This window comes from Diabrotica virgifera, chromosome 8 (assembly GCF_917563875.1).
Source record: "Diabrotica virgifera virgifera chromosome 8, PGI_DIABVI_V3a".
Taxonomy (NCBI): domain Eukaryota; kingdom Metazoa; phylum Arthropoda; class Insecta; order Coleoptera; family Chrysomelidae; genus Diabrotica; species Diabrotica virgifera.
The window spans coordinates 164,498,232-164,514,096 of NC_065450.1; the positions used below are offsets into that span (position 1 = coordinate 164,498,232).

The 15,865-nt window shown below is 32.9% G+C and overlaps 1 protein-coding gene across 3 annotated transcripts in view; it reads left to right on the top strand.

Annotated features, from left to right (window-relative positions):
• Positions 1–15,865, top strand: part of LOC114336207 (protein Wnt-5b-like) — a 642,835-nt gene that overhangs the window by 367,307 nt on the left and 259,663 nt on the right. For all 3 annotated transcript variants that reach the window (XM_050657971.1, XM_050657972.1, XM_050657973.1), the window contains exon 3: positions 6,998–7,239. In XM_050657971.1, coding sequence (XP_050513928.1) covers positions 6,998–7,239 — 242 coding nt within the window. The remainder of the gene's footprint in view (positions 1–6,997; positions 7,240–15,865) is intronic.

Sequence of the window (15,865 nt, forward strand, 5' to 3'; positions counted from 1 at the left end):
GGAGTTTCGTCAATATTTAATCCCGGAGGGATTAAATGTGACACTTTAGTACCTGTCACAAGGGAGTGAAGTTGTCACTTTAGGCCCGGAAGTACGAAAAGGTACTTTTTTAACTAGCCATGTTTTTCATCAATACAGAATGTTTTTAAATAAGTGTGGCAAACTTTAATGGGTAATTCTGCACGAAAAAGTAATGACAGTTTGCTTCATAAACGTTTACTTTATAAATGCTTTTTTTACCAAATAGGGGGGTTGAAATTTTTCTTACAAACTGACGATTTATTTATTGATCCAAAACTGGTTGAGATCTGCAAATGAAATTTTGTGGGTTTTAAGAGGTAGTTTTAACTTTAGTTAGTTAGAACATAGGCAGGGATCACTTAGATCGTGGGTTTAAACCCCACCCGGTGTCAGTTGTTTAGATATTTATTAATTTGGCTAGTCTTTACTATGGCTATGATATTCAAGCTTAAAATGCACCTCTCTGTTACGTTGTTCTAAGATGTGCAATAGGCTAATGGGTCCAATTTGCTAATTTTTGTCTCATTTTGCGCATAGCTGACTACAGGCTGACTCGACGCTAACTGACGCGTGACTTGCTAGACTCTTGCTGCAAGACCAATACCAAGACCAAGACCAAGACCGGGAGCGCAATACCAAGACCAAGACCAGGTGTACTGGCGCAAAATCAAGACCAAGACTGTCTAAGTCTCGTCTTGGTCTTGCATTTGGGCAACACTAGTTCGTAGGTATATCGGAGTGTACGAAAAGTGTCGTCATTGTTTTACGGTGAATACTTTTGTTCAAAGATGAAATCCGGTGAATATCTTCTTGTGAAATGCCTGAGCAAAGAGTAATTTTTTTGCTCAATACTTAACAAGAGGATGCAAGTACGTTTTACATATATGTATTACTGTTGAGCTTCTCCGTCGTATAAGACTTGGGCAGCCTTCGGCAAGCTGAACCATACTTTTAAATCGTCTGACATACAAATATTCGTTAAAAGAAAAACCAATAATCAGTGAGTTTTGCCAGCATTTACTTAGGGCTGTTTCACATTATAAGAATTTTGAACGTGCGAGGGTTTTCTCATGCGGTAGTTTTGACGCACCTATCCTTTTCACATAATAAGAATTGAGTCGCACGAAGATATTTTGCTGTGTTGTTTGGTATATTATTTTTATTTACACTTTGTGCCTGAGGTAGGTACATGATACGATGTCTGATATGTATTATTACGATGTATCATTACAAATGGGTATTTTTTGTCCATACTTTTGTCCTGATGTACTGTAATGCGTATTTAATTCATTTGCAATTTCTATTTTGTCAGTTATTATTTCTTATGCTTTTAATTAAAAGTCTTAATTTGTTTTTATAATCGTTGTTCTATTATTTGTGAGATCTTGGATTAGCTCATACAATTTATGTAATAAACTATTCTAAATGGGAAATAAGCCCCAATTTAACTAAAAAATGATGTAATTAATGTTTCGACATCCGATTTGGGCGTCGAAACGTTAATAACATGATTTTTTAGTTAAATTATGGCTTGTTTCCCATTTAGAATAGTTTATTACAAAAATGCTACAAGGAAATAGCTTCAGAACAACATTACAGTCTATGTTTTTCATGTACATAATTTAAAAGGCCCGCTGTCATCCACTCGTTTTTAAATGTTGCTCTCCTCGTTTTAAATATTGTTTTTAGATAATTTCACACAAGACGTGACCGCTGCCCTACTCCAGTCTTCACCGAGTCGTTTACCCTATAAAACTAAATATAATTTCGTAGAAAAAAAGGTATAGTTATATTATATGGAGCGAAATCAAATTATAGCGTTGCGGTTACTTTATCGTCGAATAATGAGAAATAAGAGGAACCGAATTCATTGGGTCCATCCTATTAACGCAAAAAGATACGATTTATATATTTTTATATTCACACATATTGATGGAACACCCTCTATACTCAACGTTAATTGCAACTATGTAAAATAAAGTTTTTTATAATATACTTAGCAGTTTTAATTATAGCAGTTGTTGTCAGTAACATACAAAATAATTTTGCTGTACTTACCAAATGTGTTTTTTTATTTGTCAATTAATTCGTCAAATTCACAGTTAAGTGCACGGCATACACCATTCCAAGCATTTCTCGTCAAGTTTATATCTTTATGTTTATATTTTTTTGTCCCAAAGAACAGGTCTCGCTTCAATTAATGTTATTAATATTTCATTATCAATCTGAGACATCTTAATATAAAATATATGCTCCTACTTCAAACAGCCACAAAGTGTAAATGAAAATAATGTACCAAACAACCAAGGAAACTACGTTCGTGCGACTTAACGACAGTATAATATGAAAGGATGCATTAAGGCTGTTATATTACTGGGTGCGTAAAGACGGCACGGCTGCTAAAAAAATAAAATACGTATATGTATACACAATAATAAAATATGTATATACAAAATTATCAAATACGAAGAGCTGTCAATAGCTGAATTATCAGAAACAAGAGAAAAAAGTTCAAAAAGATAATGACAATTTGGTATAAATGGAGTCAAATTGTCTAAATCTTATAAAAAACCACAAGACAATGATTATCAGGATAAATATTACACATATTAGTTATTAATAACTCTTAAATTCGCTTTTTGGAATTTATTTATTGATTAAATTTACATTTTTACACATATCTATCTTTTGTAACCGAATTCAAATATTTATCCTACGCCTATGATCACGCACTACAAAGCTTACTCGTAAATCAGTTGAGAACAAGTTCTAAAGTTATGTGGTTTTCAGCGCATGTAACATTTTTCAAACAATAATTCCATCCTAACGTTGAATTATTAGTTTCTTTCACAAGAGACAAATTTTTTGACACAAAGAATGTAATATTTGAATATTTTCGGAACGTTTTTCTAGAGTTCCTTTATTGTTGTCATTTGTCAAAGGGACAACGCAGAGAGTAATTGTTATGAGAGATAAGTTAATGGGTGGTAATTATGGGGGCGGGGGTTAGAATCGGTGGGCTTTATTTTTTTGTTTATAGGGTACCCTTGTAATAGATAATTTCATAGTTGTTGCTTTTGTTGGATCTCTTACTCACTCGAAGAACCGTATTTGTTCGAATATACAGTGATGAGCGCGCTAATAACCGAAAAATAACGCAAACGATGGAAAGCATAATATATTGTGAATTAAACAGGAGATGAAACTAGTAGAGGTGGAAATTATCGATATAATCGCATACATTAACATTACATTACATAGTTTCCCACCTTTAGACGTATCGGAGGAGTGTGACAACTGTCACTGCGACAGGAAAATTTTATAAAATACTCCTGTCACAGACGTCTAAAGATGGGAAACTATGTAATGTAATGTTAATTTATACGTTTATATCGATAATTTCCACCTTTACTAGTTCCATCTCTTTTTATTTCACAATACATTATGTTTTACATCTTTTGCGTTATTTTGCCGGTTACTATCTTACTATCGCGCTCATCACTGTATTAAGCGAAACTTTGTTTACCTAATAACAGCAACGATAATTATTGCAGTAGTAACAAACATTTAATTATAATACACACACCCTTCACATGAGACAAATAGGCGAGCGGCAGGCACCCCAAAATGACATATGGTACTGACCACGGTGTGGTGAATGGCTAACTTTGGCCATACTTTATGTTTTTAACGGTACTGAAAACAAAAATGAGATTTATTTTAAATTACAAGTCGGGGGACATTGTCAAAAACGCAATTTTACCCTAAAAATACAAAAAAAATCACGTTTTTTTTTCGTTTAACTTGCTACAACTCTGTTCAGTTTAAAGAAATATTTTTTTCTGAAATTTCTAAAGACTAAGGGACCTGTTGTAAACATTTAATCATATTCTTATAAAAGTTATGAATTAAAAAAAAAGTGCAGCTCGTGAATTGAAAGGTTAGCGTACAGACCTACTTTAGCAAAACCGACCAAAAAATATTTATATGTAGGGGTACACCTATATAGGAACCGTATTTGTCCCGGTCCGATGTACTATCATTGCACTATCGGATAGGGCTTCCCACTGTAGTGTAGGCACTACGCTTTAATACTTTGAGTTTGTTTCCATCAGACATCGGCCGACGTCGGATCGGATTGGGAGAAATGCTGATCCAATGTAGGTGCAGCCTAACTGCTACCTACGTCTGTGCCGTGCGAGTGAGATGCGTATATTATGCTCCGAGATCAAGTGAAAGCAGTTTTAGAACCACTTTATTCATTATATTAATACATTACATATTTGTAATTTTTTTAAATGTCAAAATTATACAAATGACACTGTTGTTTGTAATTTCTTGCTATTGACCCCCATTTTCATTTCATAGACCTCCAATTTTTATTTACGCACACGTAGACTCCTTGCAGGTTCTCTTTTGGGAATCACTGACATAGACAATCGAAAGACTTTTGAAACTCATCACACTCGAAACTACTTATGATAGATATAGTATATTGTTTTTCTCTATATGATCTATTTGTTTATATGTATGTTTTCTATCTATTTCCTAGTTGTGCTCCATTTTGTATTTATTCCACAAAAATTTGTTAGTACCTACCCAAATAGCACCAGTACATCCCTGGGACGTTCCACTAGGACATTAGTATGTCCTGAGGACGTACGTTTCAGGTCCTCGGACATCCTCGGGACGTACCGAGCACGTCCGATGTTACAAAATCATCCGTACCCAGGACGTCCGTCCAAACTCTCCTTGGGACGGCCGACCAAAACCTCCTTGGGACCTCCGACCAAACCTTTTTAGGACATTATGTAAAATGTTTTCAGAAATTTTAAAGATGGCTTTTAATTACAATGAAACAATTTTGAAAAAGTCTAAAATTATTTTATATAAATTTACTCATAATTTTTAAAGATGAAATCTGCATTTAAAATCAAAAAATACAGCATATTATTGTATTATATGTCAAACAAATTTTTATTAAAATTTTACAAATAAATATGTTAAAAGATGTCTTTTTATTTTCTTCTTTACTTGCTCCTCCACATTTTGATAATTCTTTTAAATATAACGTGCAATGAATAATGAATATAACCTAACATTTATGTAGGCCTGGATCTAAGCGTGACATACGACACCGTTGCAATATCCTCAATTTATTCACACACATAATCACATTACAAAAAGTTACATTTAAAAAATAGTTTTGAAACGCCACACAAGTAAAGTTTGGAAAAGTAAATAGTACAATATCAGTGTAAATACTGGATAGAAAAAATTCAAAAGAGGCATTTTAAATCAAAGTTAATTAAAATTGTTACAAAAAAGATAAATGAAGATAAACTGTATAATAGTTATTTATGATATAAGTGTTAAAAGTACACGTTTAAGGCACGCATGTGAAAGTTTGCAGAATGAGCGATAGCGAGTTCTGCAATTCACATGAGTGCCTTAAAAATGTACTTTTCAACACGCATATCATACAATATTTTTTCTATAAACGTAATTACAGGACAATATCTACAAAAACTTTTACTTGAACTTGACTGGCATTCCATTTTTATATTTTTTTGACATTACATCAAAATTGCCTATACGGTCAATACGAACTGCAGTGCCTTAAAGATTTTTTAAAGCACTAGTGCCTTAAAGTAGCATTTTTAACGCTCGTATGGAGTGCTAAAAATTGCATTTTTAACATGATTGTAGAAAAATGTTTTTAAGTCAAAGATAATTTAAATTGTTTTTATTAATTATTACTATTAATACATTAATTAAAATTTAAATTTTTTAGTAGATTATATTGAGAGTTAACTAGAACTGTTACAAAAAGCAAGATTAACTGATACAGTTGAGTCACTTGCTGTTGCGTTCAGTAAATTTCAATTCCCGACTTATCATCGACTTATTTCGTATGCTTTAAATGATGACGCACGGGTAAAGATTCCCGGACTCAACTGTAAATGAAGATAAACTTTCCTAGCGACGGCCTTAATCGTACTTCCTGGGGACGTCCGATTAAGGTCCCACTACATTCTGACTTAGTGGGACCTGAAACAGGGGCCTGAATTTGTAATTCCTGGGGACGTCCGATTGAGGTCCCCGTACATTCGGACTTAATTGGGACTGTGCTATCTGGGTACCCTTCGTAATAATTTTTTGCACCAATAGTATTAACACAATAATCTATCCTTCTATTACAAGTAATAGCCTAATATTTTTGCAACCAGCAGCCTATGTTTGTACCCTCTCTTTTAGGATTTTCGTTATGTTCGTCCTATTGTTACGTTGTAGATATTCATTTTATCTCAACAACCTCCAAGAAGAGGTAGTTTTACAATAAAACCAAGTTGCCTGAAGGTTCTCATTCATATTTAATCGAATAGACCTGGATCCCGCGTACCAAAAAAAAGTTGATTAATTGCAAGCTAAAAATTTATTAATAGCTTAACGGTGTCTAGTCGGACAAACTTTGATGTATAGGAACACTGGAATAGGGGAAGTTTTAATAGTGGAACAGGCTAAAAATTTGGAACGTCAGACTACGAAAAAGTTCCATCTATTTTGTCGGACAGAACTTTCAATTGATTTGTTACCATTTCATTAAACACTCATTCAAAAATCAGACTGGTGTTTATCACCAACTGTGCATTTTAATGAGTGGAACACGAAGAACATGTCACATGACAGGAATCATGTTTGTTAATAATAGCAGTCTGATTTTTGCATGAGAGTTTAATGAAAGGGTAACAAATCAATTGGATGTTCCGAATTTTTAAACTGTTCCACAATTAAAACTTCCCCTGTTCCAGTGTTCCCATACATCAAAATTTGTCCGACTAGACACCGTTACGCTATTAACAAATTTTCAGCTTGATATTAATCAATTTTTTTTGGTACGCGGGATCCAGGCCTAGAATAAAAGATTTAACTACAAACCCACTATATTTGATTTAATCGATATTTTTCTTTATAGACGAATGGGGCTGGTATTCGACGATATGATGCAAAATGACCAAGGACCCCCATCGTGTAGAGCCTTACCAGGTCTCAGCTCCGGCCAAAGAAGATTATGTCAATTGTACTTAGATCATATGAATGCAGTTGCTATGGGCGCTAAACATACATTAAGTGAATGCAAATATCAGTTTCACAACAGAAGGTGGAACTGTTCGATTCTAGACGATGTCACTGTATTCGGACGAGTCATAACAATAGGTATGCATATTAAAAAACTAATTTTTTATTATTCTTAGTGTTAAAATCTGTTTTTTGCTTCCTATTATTATTTTATATCAGTTTTGTTTGAACTACATAACTGTATTAAACTATTTTCTTCTTCCAATGAATTTGGACCACAACCAATGTAAATTATTTGGTTCTTGGTTTATTATTTTCTCAGTAAAGACATGCTTTGACGGGATGTATGGCAGTTGGCGCCATATTTTTGGAACCAAATATCACTTAAACTATGAACTTCAATTTCTGGTACCAAATAGTCCGTTATCATGGCACGATAATGGTCTCCATTCACAATAACATTCTGGCCGGTCCAAGGTATGGACCGACGATGACACCGGCCCATACACCACACCAAACAGTGGTTTTTTCTGAATGTATTGGCAACTCTTGAACCTCTTTGTGTTGCTTATCAACCCAAATACGGGCATTTTGTTAATTCACGTCCTCATTAAGCCAAAAACGGGCCTCATCGGAAATAATTTTTTTTTGCTCTAAGGCACATCAAAGAAACTTTGCACATCAAAGAAACATGAAACGTGAAACATTAAACGTGAAACATGAAACAAATAAATTGTAAAAAAAGTAACCGTTTCATGTGATAAGCTAATCGATAAAACAAAAATAAAATTTGTATAGTCGGCAATGGATAGTGACGTGGTCGTTGCTGTCGGCGCCGCTCTTTAATTGCTTTTTAATATCCAAGAAACGTGAAACATGAAACAAATAAGTTGTGAAGAACGAAACCGTTTCATGTTATCTAGTGTAGGAAACAAAGGTTAAACTTCGCAATTAAGTCCGGTTATATTTTTTTTTCAGTATATCAAGAAGTGCTTTTAATGAGACTAACTTTTTCTTAAAAGATTTCGCTCCGGAACACCCATTTTCATCCCTTTAAAGGGGGTAGTTTGCCGTTTTTGCGAAACGTAGCCCTTCCTGTACGTCATTGCAAAAAATTCGTCAATAGAAATATGAAGAGGACTATATTTCCTACAATTTATTCCGCGACAGCATATATCTATCACACACCGTTTAGCGGAGGTTGCGCCCCAAAGTTGACAAGTTTTTAAAGAAGATGTTTAAAAAAAAAATTATTTTTCCCTAACCGTAATGGGAATCAAGAAGCAACCCAGCGGCAATTAATCACAAATAAATGTCTGGTTTTTTGGTATAAGCTTCATTTAAGGGCAATTGTCCATTTTTTAATTACAGGGTGTTAAATTTTAAAAAGCCCCTTTTTATATATACCATCTGAACCGCTTATGCTAGCGTAAAAAAACTTTCAGCGATTATCCATGTACAAGTATTATTTACAGATTTGTATAATGCACCCCTATATTTTCCCCGAAACCACCCCAAAAGAAAAGGAAAATGAATAAAGAAAATATGCAAACATTGACTCTGGGCCACCACTGTGGCTTTAAGGAGCAAAGAAAGTTAAAATATAGGTCATAGTATGTAGCAGACAGTGTGTTCTTTTATTTGTCATAAGCATATTAATAATAAAATGAATAGGTGACGAAAAAAAAAACAAAACTGGAGCCCGCCAAAGCATTTCTGAGGTTTGCGGTTCCACTGTGCCGTAACGGTTGCTTATACGAAAAAAATGCATAAGACCTTATTTGTAGAGGAAATAGTGGTCTTTAATTCTGTGTAAGCTTTGTTTCAAAAAAAATATATAGGTAATGAGATAATCGTAAAAACATGCTCGCCAAACTTATTTTCGGGGATAGGGGTAGTTTTCGCAGGAATGTTGCAATAACCATAATATATAAATGTATTTATAAAAAACCCTACTAATGGAGTAGGATTTTTCCCTACCCCCTTTAAAGGAATGAAAATGGGTGTTGCGGGGCAAATCTTTTAAAAAAAGTTAGTCTGATAATAAGCACCCCTTGATATACCAGAAAAAAAAATAATACCTTACTTGTGTCGAGTTTGTGAAGTTTAATCTCTGTTTCCTACACTAATATACTAATCAAAGAAACAAAAATAAAATTTGTATAGTAAATAATGGAAAATGATGATGACGAGGTCGTTGATGTTGTGGCAACTCTTTATTACTGTCCAAAAATCATAACCATAGTACATAATATTTGATTGCAAACGAATTAAATAATCATCTTGCTAACAATCATTTTATAGAATGAGTATACAAACATTTACATTGTTTTATTGTGGGTCCTGGTAAAAAAAAACGATATTTTCTTGTTATTGTCTATTCGAGTACCACTTCAGGTTATAATTATTGTACAACTCTTCGTTCTGCTCCACCACAGAATCCAATACAATATTAAATTTTTGGTCGGCATTCATTTTACGCATGTAATTAATTAGTTAAAATAATGAAACTGATATCGAAGAATAGAACACGTCCTATTTCATGAAACACGTTTCAAGAAGATAAAAATGTTTCATAGACACGAATCACACTCGTTTCATAGATATGCGGACGTCTATTTGTTAAGCAGTGTTTTATTTCCATGAAACGTGTTTCACGTTTCATGTTTATTTGGTGTGCGCCTTCGGAAGATAAAAATGTTTCACACGCATGAATCACACTCGTTTCATTGGTATGAGGACTTCTATTTGTTTAGCATTGTTTTATTTTCAGGAAACGTGTTTCACGTTTTATGTTTCATTACGTTTCATGTTTCTTTGATGTGCGGCCTGCCTAAGCGCACGAAATACATTCCTCATTGAACGCCTATTTTCGTAATACAGCTAAATAATTTCTAGACGTTGTACCAGTTAAGTCTTTCTAGGATGAAATGTCAAACAATACTTAATAAGAAACCAACTTTAGGTGATACCATTTATGCACGATCTCCCAACCAATCCTCACCAAAAAATGTACCTCTAATCATCCTTTACAACTGGACTGGAGACCATGGCCTTTACAAAGAAAACCTTAGAGTAGCTCAGTACAACCCAAAGAGCGATGGGGAGGGCCATGCTAGGGATTAGTTTGAGAGACAGAATTCGAAATATCGACATTCGTGAAAGAACAAAGATTACTGATGTCGTAGAACGTATAGCAAGGCTCAAGTGGCAATGGGTCGGACATGTTGCCCGAGATAATCCCGAAAGAGACTAACAAACTGGAGACCAAGAGAGAACAGGCGACGAGTAGGCAGACCACAGAAGAGGTGGGCAGATGATATCAAACAAGTCGCGGGAAAGCAGTGTATCAGAATTTCCAAGAGTAGAAATCGATGGAAGCAAATGGAAGAGGCCTATGTCCAGCAGTGGAAGAACACAGGCTGAAGAAGAAGAAAACTGTCGTGAAATGGAGACGCAAACAGAAATACGCAACCGGGGCCGCCTCTCTTTATTTCATTCATATTTTCCTCTATATTTTGTATTCACTTAAAAGTGAATACACTCTTCTGAGATTTTTTTTGTCTAGTGCATAAAATAAGGTGTCAAACTTCGGGATTTGATAGCGCAGTAATCCAATTCTCACCATATTATGAGTCAGTTGTAAAATATCTGTCTGGTGATTTACTGATTGGGTATGGTTTAGGCATGTGTCAATGTATTTATTGTCTGCGCATTTGTTTATGATTGAATGCGAGTTATGTCAGAGGTTATGTAGTCCAGAAAGCCACTGCGCATCCGATAGGAAAAATATTCCGATTCGTATTTTTTGCACAATCTTACTCAAAAAGGACTCCTTTTAACAAATTTTCATGTTGCCAGGTCCAAAAGTGGGTCAAAATTTTTTTAAACGTTATTTTTTTGGTTTTTTGTTCCTAAAATTATGTTTTTGCATCGAACAAAGCTTTTTTTAGTTTTTTTGGATCATTTCGAACAGAAAAGGTTTTTAGTGACTTTTCTCTAAAGTTGATAGTTTTTGACATAAAAGCGATTAAAAATTTAAAAATTGCGAAATCGACCATTTTTAGCCCTCAGAAACTATGTGAAAAACTGAAAATTTCGATGATGCCAAGGTAAAAAGTTATTCTATGAACATCGATTGGTGAAATCCCGAAGAGTTTTTTGCAATACAATATCGAAAACCCCTTTGTTTTTTAATTGCCAATCAAGGGCGCTTGATTAGCGTTGCATGTATATTTTATGTAACATGCGTAAATAGATATATGTGCGGAAAAATATTTCGATTTAATTTTTTTTCACCATCTTGCTTGAAAATATCCCCTATACAAATTTGTATGTTGCCAGGATCAAAAAGTCAAAAAAAATTTTAAATGCTTGTTTTTTGTTTTTTCCTAAAACTAATTTCTTTGCAAAGGACAAATTTTTTTAGGTTTCTTGAATCATTCCAAATAGAAAATATCTTAAGTGACTTTTCCGTAAATGTGGTAGTTTTCGAAATATAAGCGATTGAAAATTTAAAAATTGCAAAATCGGCCACTTTTAACCCTCAAAAACTATGTAAAACATCGAAAATGTCAATGATACCAAGGTACGTAGATATTCTAAGAATATCGATTAATGAAGTCCCGAAGAGCTTTTTGCAACACAATATCGAAAACTGTTGCATGTATACAACATTGTATGTAATATGCGTAAATATATGTGCGGAAAAATATTCTGATTCAATTTTTTTTCACCATCTTACTTAAAAAGGTTCCCTACTAACAGATTTGCATGTTGCCAGGGTCAAAAATGTGTCAAAAAAAAATTTAAACAATTTTCTTAAACTTAAAATTTTCTCCGATTAATATACGTCATGTAACGGTTGAAAATAGTGTCGCTCCCGTTTGATTAGCAATTAAAAAACAAAGGGGCTTTCGATATTTTATTGTAAAAAGCTCTTCGGGATTTCATCAATCGATATTCTTATAATATCTACGTACCTTGGTATCATTGAAATTTTTGGTGTTTCACATAGTTTTTGAGGGTTAAAAATGGCCGATTTTGCAACTTTTAAAATTTCAATCACTTATATCTCGAAAACTATCACATTTGCAGAAAAGTCACTTAAGGTCTTTTCAATTTGGAATGATCCAAAAAGCCTAAAAAATCTTTTTGATCCTGGCAACATACAAATTTGTTAAGAGGGGATATTTTCAAGCAAGATGGTGAAAAAAAATTGAATCGAAATATATTTCCGCACATATATTTACGCATGTTACACATATATGCAATTAAAAAACAAAGGGGTTTTCGATATTGTATTGCAAAAAACTCTTCGGGATTTCATCAATTGATGTTCATCAAGGTAAGAATATCTTCTTACCTTGGCAACATCGAAATTTTCAGTTTTTCACATAGTTTCTGAGGGCTAAAAATGGTCGATTTCGCAATTTTTAAATTTTCAATCGCTTATATGTCAAAACTATCAACTTTAGAGAAAAGTCACTAAAGACCTTTTCTGTTTGAAATGATCCAAAAAACCTAAAAAACTTTGTTCGATGCAAAAAAAAATAATTTTAGAAAAAAAAAAAACAAACAAAAAATGTTTAAATTTTTGGACCTGGCAACATGCAAATTTGTTAAAAATGAGTCCTTTTTGAGTAAGATTGTGCAAAAAATCCGAATCGGAATATTTTTCCTAGCGGATGCGCAGTGGCTTTCTGGACTAATGTAATCAATGAGATACCTGCAGCCCCTAATATCACAATCCGTGGGTGTTTATTTATTATACCATATTCACAACTGTTATTCACGCATACATTTTATACTTCACTGTATAACCGAATATTATTGTGATTTACATTTTTTTAATTGAATTGTAAATTCGGTATAATTTTCGATGTCATTCAAATAATCGATACCACTCTAAGTTATTTTTATTATACTTTACAGTGCAATCTGTATAATTACGACTTTCTCAACGTAGTATATCTCCGTGAAATGAAAAAGTACGTACCCCTGGGAAAAGTAAGATAAAATCTGAGATATTTATCTAACAAAACTAACAGTTTCAACGCTTGATAGCACACTGTTACGAAACTGACCAGATAGAACTCCGGGAACTAGTGCATTAGTGAATAGCTACGCTACAATGGTATGTACAACGGAATTTTTTTTGCTTGTCGTTAGATTGTCTAATGTCACTCATAATAATTGTGGAAGATATGACTTGGCAAATAGTGTTTGCTCTTAACGAGATAGACCAGAAAATAAAATTATGTCATGAGTAGTAGTTATTCATGATGTGGTTTTGTATTTACAAGAAACTAAGTTTAATTTTTATTGAATCAGTTATTTTTATTAACAGAATTAATAGGCGAACAGCACACCCCTAATTTGAGGCTTAGAAATCGAAAATGCGACCATCATAGGCGAATGGCAAATTTTGGTTATTCTTTATATTTTTGAGGTCGCTAAATCCGAATATAATAATAATAATAATAATATGTTTTTATTTGCAGAATGATATGTAACAATACATTATAATACTTACATATTAAATTTAATAATACATTTCTGCAAAAAAGAGATGACAAACAGCTAGGCTGACACAATGAAGTGTCATCCCTTTATTACTATAAACAAAAACAAATGATATAAGACATTAAAAAAAATACAAAGAAAAAGAATTGCTATTTACTTTCTTGTAAAATACTTTTGTACTTAGTCTTAAACGTACTTATTGGTAGATATTTTAGATGTTGGGGTACTTGGTTATATATTTTAAAAATCATATATGTGAATGATCCTTGAAATTTAGTAGTTCGGTGAGCAGGTGGTGATATTTGGCCTCTGAAACTAGTATGTATGTTGTGAAGTGATGTATATGAAGTTTAGTTTTATCTAGAATTGGTGGAACATGTTCAAAAATCAAATTTTATGCAAAAATGCGAAAAATCAATTTTGATGATGTTTCATATTTACCTCGCTGTATCTTTGGTCGCTGTAAATATTTCCTTTTGAACATTCTGCTGGGTCATCTCTAAAGTATTTAGATAGCAACGAACTTTGTCCGAAATTTTTAAACAAATTAAAAGAGGAGTTGTTAATTTTTAAACATTTTGTCGTCAGATTTCGTTAGTTTGTTTATTTAAAAAAGTTAAGTGACAAACTTTTTATTTTATAATTTTAACCAACACAGCAATAAAATATCCCTCATTACAGTATAAAGACACCACATTTTTATGGAGTACCGAAAATTCATAAAGCGAATATACCACTTAGACCCATTTGTAGTACCATCAATTCTCCTTGTAGTGAACTATCAAAATTTTTATTAAGTATTATAAAACCATTTGCAAATAATAATGACCCATTTATAAAAAATACACAACATTTTTTAAACAAATTATCAAAAATGGAATTTAATCCAAATAATATTTTATTTTGACATAAACAATTTATTTACAAATGTGCCATTAGATAAAACTTTAAACATAATCAAAACGAAATTAGAGAATGATAATACGATAGGTTTCTTCCAACTCGATATAAAAAGGTTCTTGAATCGTTACGCGCATGCGCAATAACGAATAAGTATGCTCAGTAACACATTTTTCGTTACTGCGCATACTCGTAACCGTTCAAGAACGGTTTTGTATCGTGTTGGAACAAACCTATTGACAACTAGGCCAAAACTAAATGTATCAGCTATAATGGAGTTATTGACACTATGTACTAATAATACCTATTTTCAACTAAATAATAAATTCTATAAACAAAATTTTGGTCTAGTACTAGGCTCTTCTTTATCTCCATTATTGGCTAATATATTTATGGAGGATTTCGAAACTAATATCATTTCTAAACAAAATTTAAAACCCACAGTATGGTGGAGATATGTAGATGATGTGTTTTCAATATGGTCTCATAGATCAGAATTGTTGGATACATTCCTAAATATTATAAACGATCAAGAAGAGACAATAAAATTTACAATGGAAAAGGAATATAATAACACCCTACCTTTCCTCGATGTTTTAGTCTCAAAGAAGGATACTGGATATGAGACTCAAGTGTATAGAAAACCAGCAAACACCAACAGGATATCTCAATTACAAATCAAATCACAACATCAACGTGAAAAGGGAATCATTAAATCCTTATATGATATAGCCAAAATTACTTGCTCTAACGAAAATTCATTTTTAGAAGAAAAACAATCGTTAGCATATGTTTTATTAAAATAATGATTATCCTTTATCGTTTATAAATAAGGAATTGTCAAGATTGGATTGAACGGAACAGAACAACTTAGAACGGGATCCTATAACATTCACAAGAATTAATACGAGGAAAATATCAATACCATATACAAAAGGACTATCCGTGAAACTTAAAACAGTAGGAAATAAATTCAACATTTCCACAACATTCAAAACAACAAACACATTGAGATCTATTCTATCTAAAACTAAACCTAACAATGAACATGAAAGAACAAAAAATTGCATTTATAAAACACCTTGTGAATGCGAACAATTTTATTTAGGTGAAACGTCAAGACCATTAAACGTTAGAATAAGTGAACATCAGTCTTATATTAAAAATAGAGAATTTGATAGATCTCAAATATGTCAACACGCATGGGATAATGAACATAGAGTTCAATGGAGAGATTCAAGTGTAGTCCTTAAAGAAACAGATAGTAAAAAGAGAAAAATCAAAGAAGCGGCTCTAATTATGCTAAATGAAACCAATTGCGTCGCAAATTCCTCCAAAT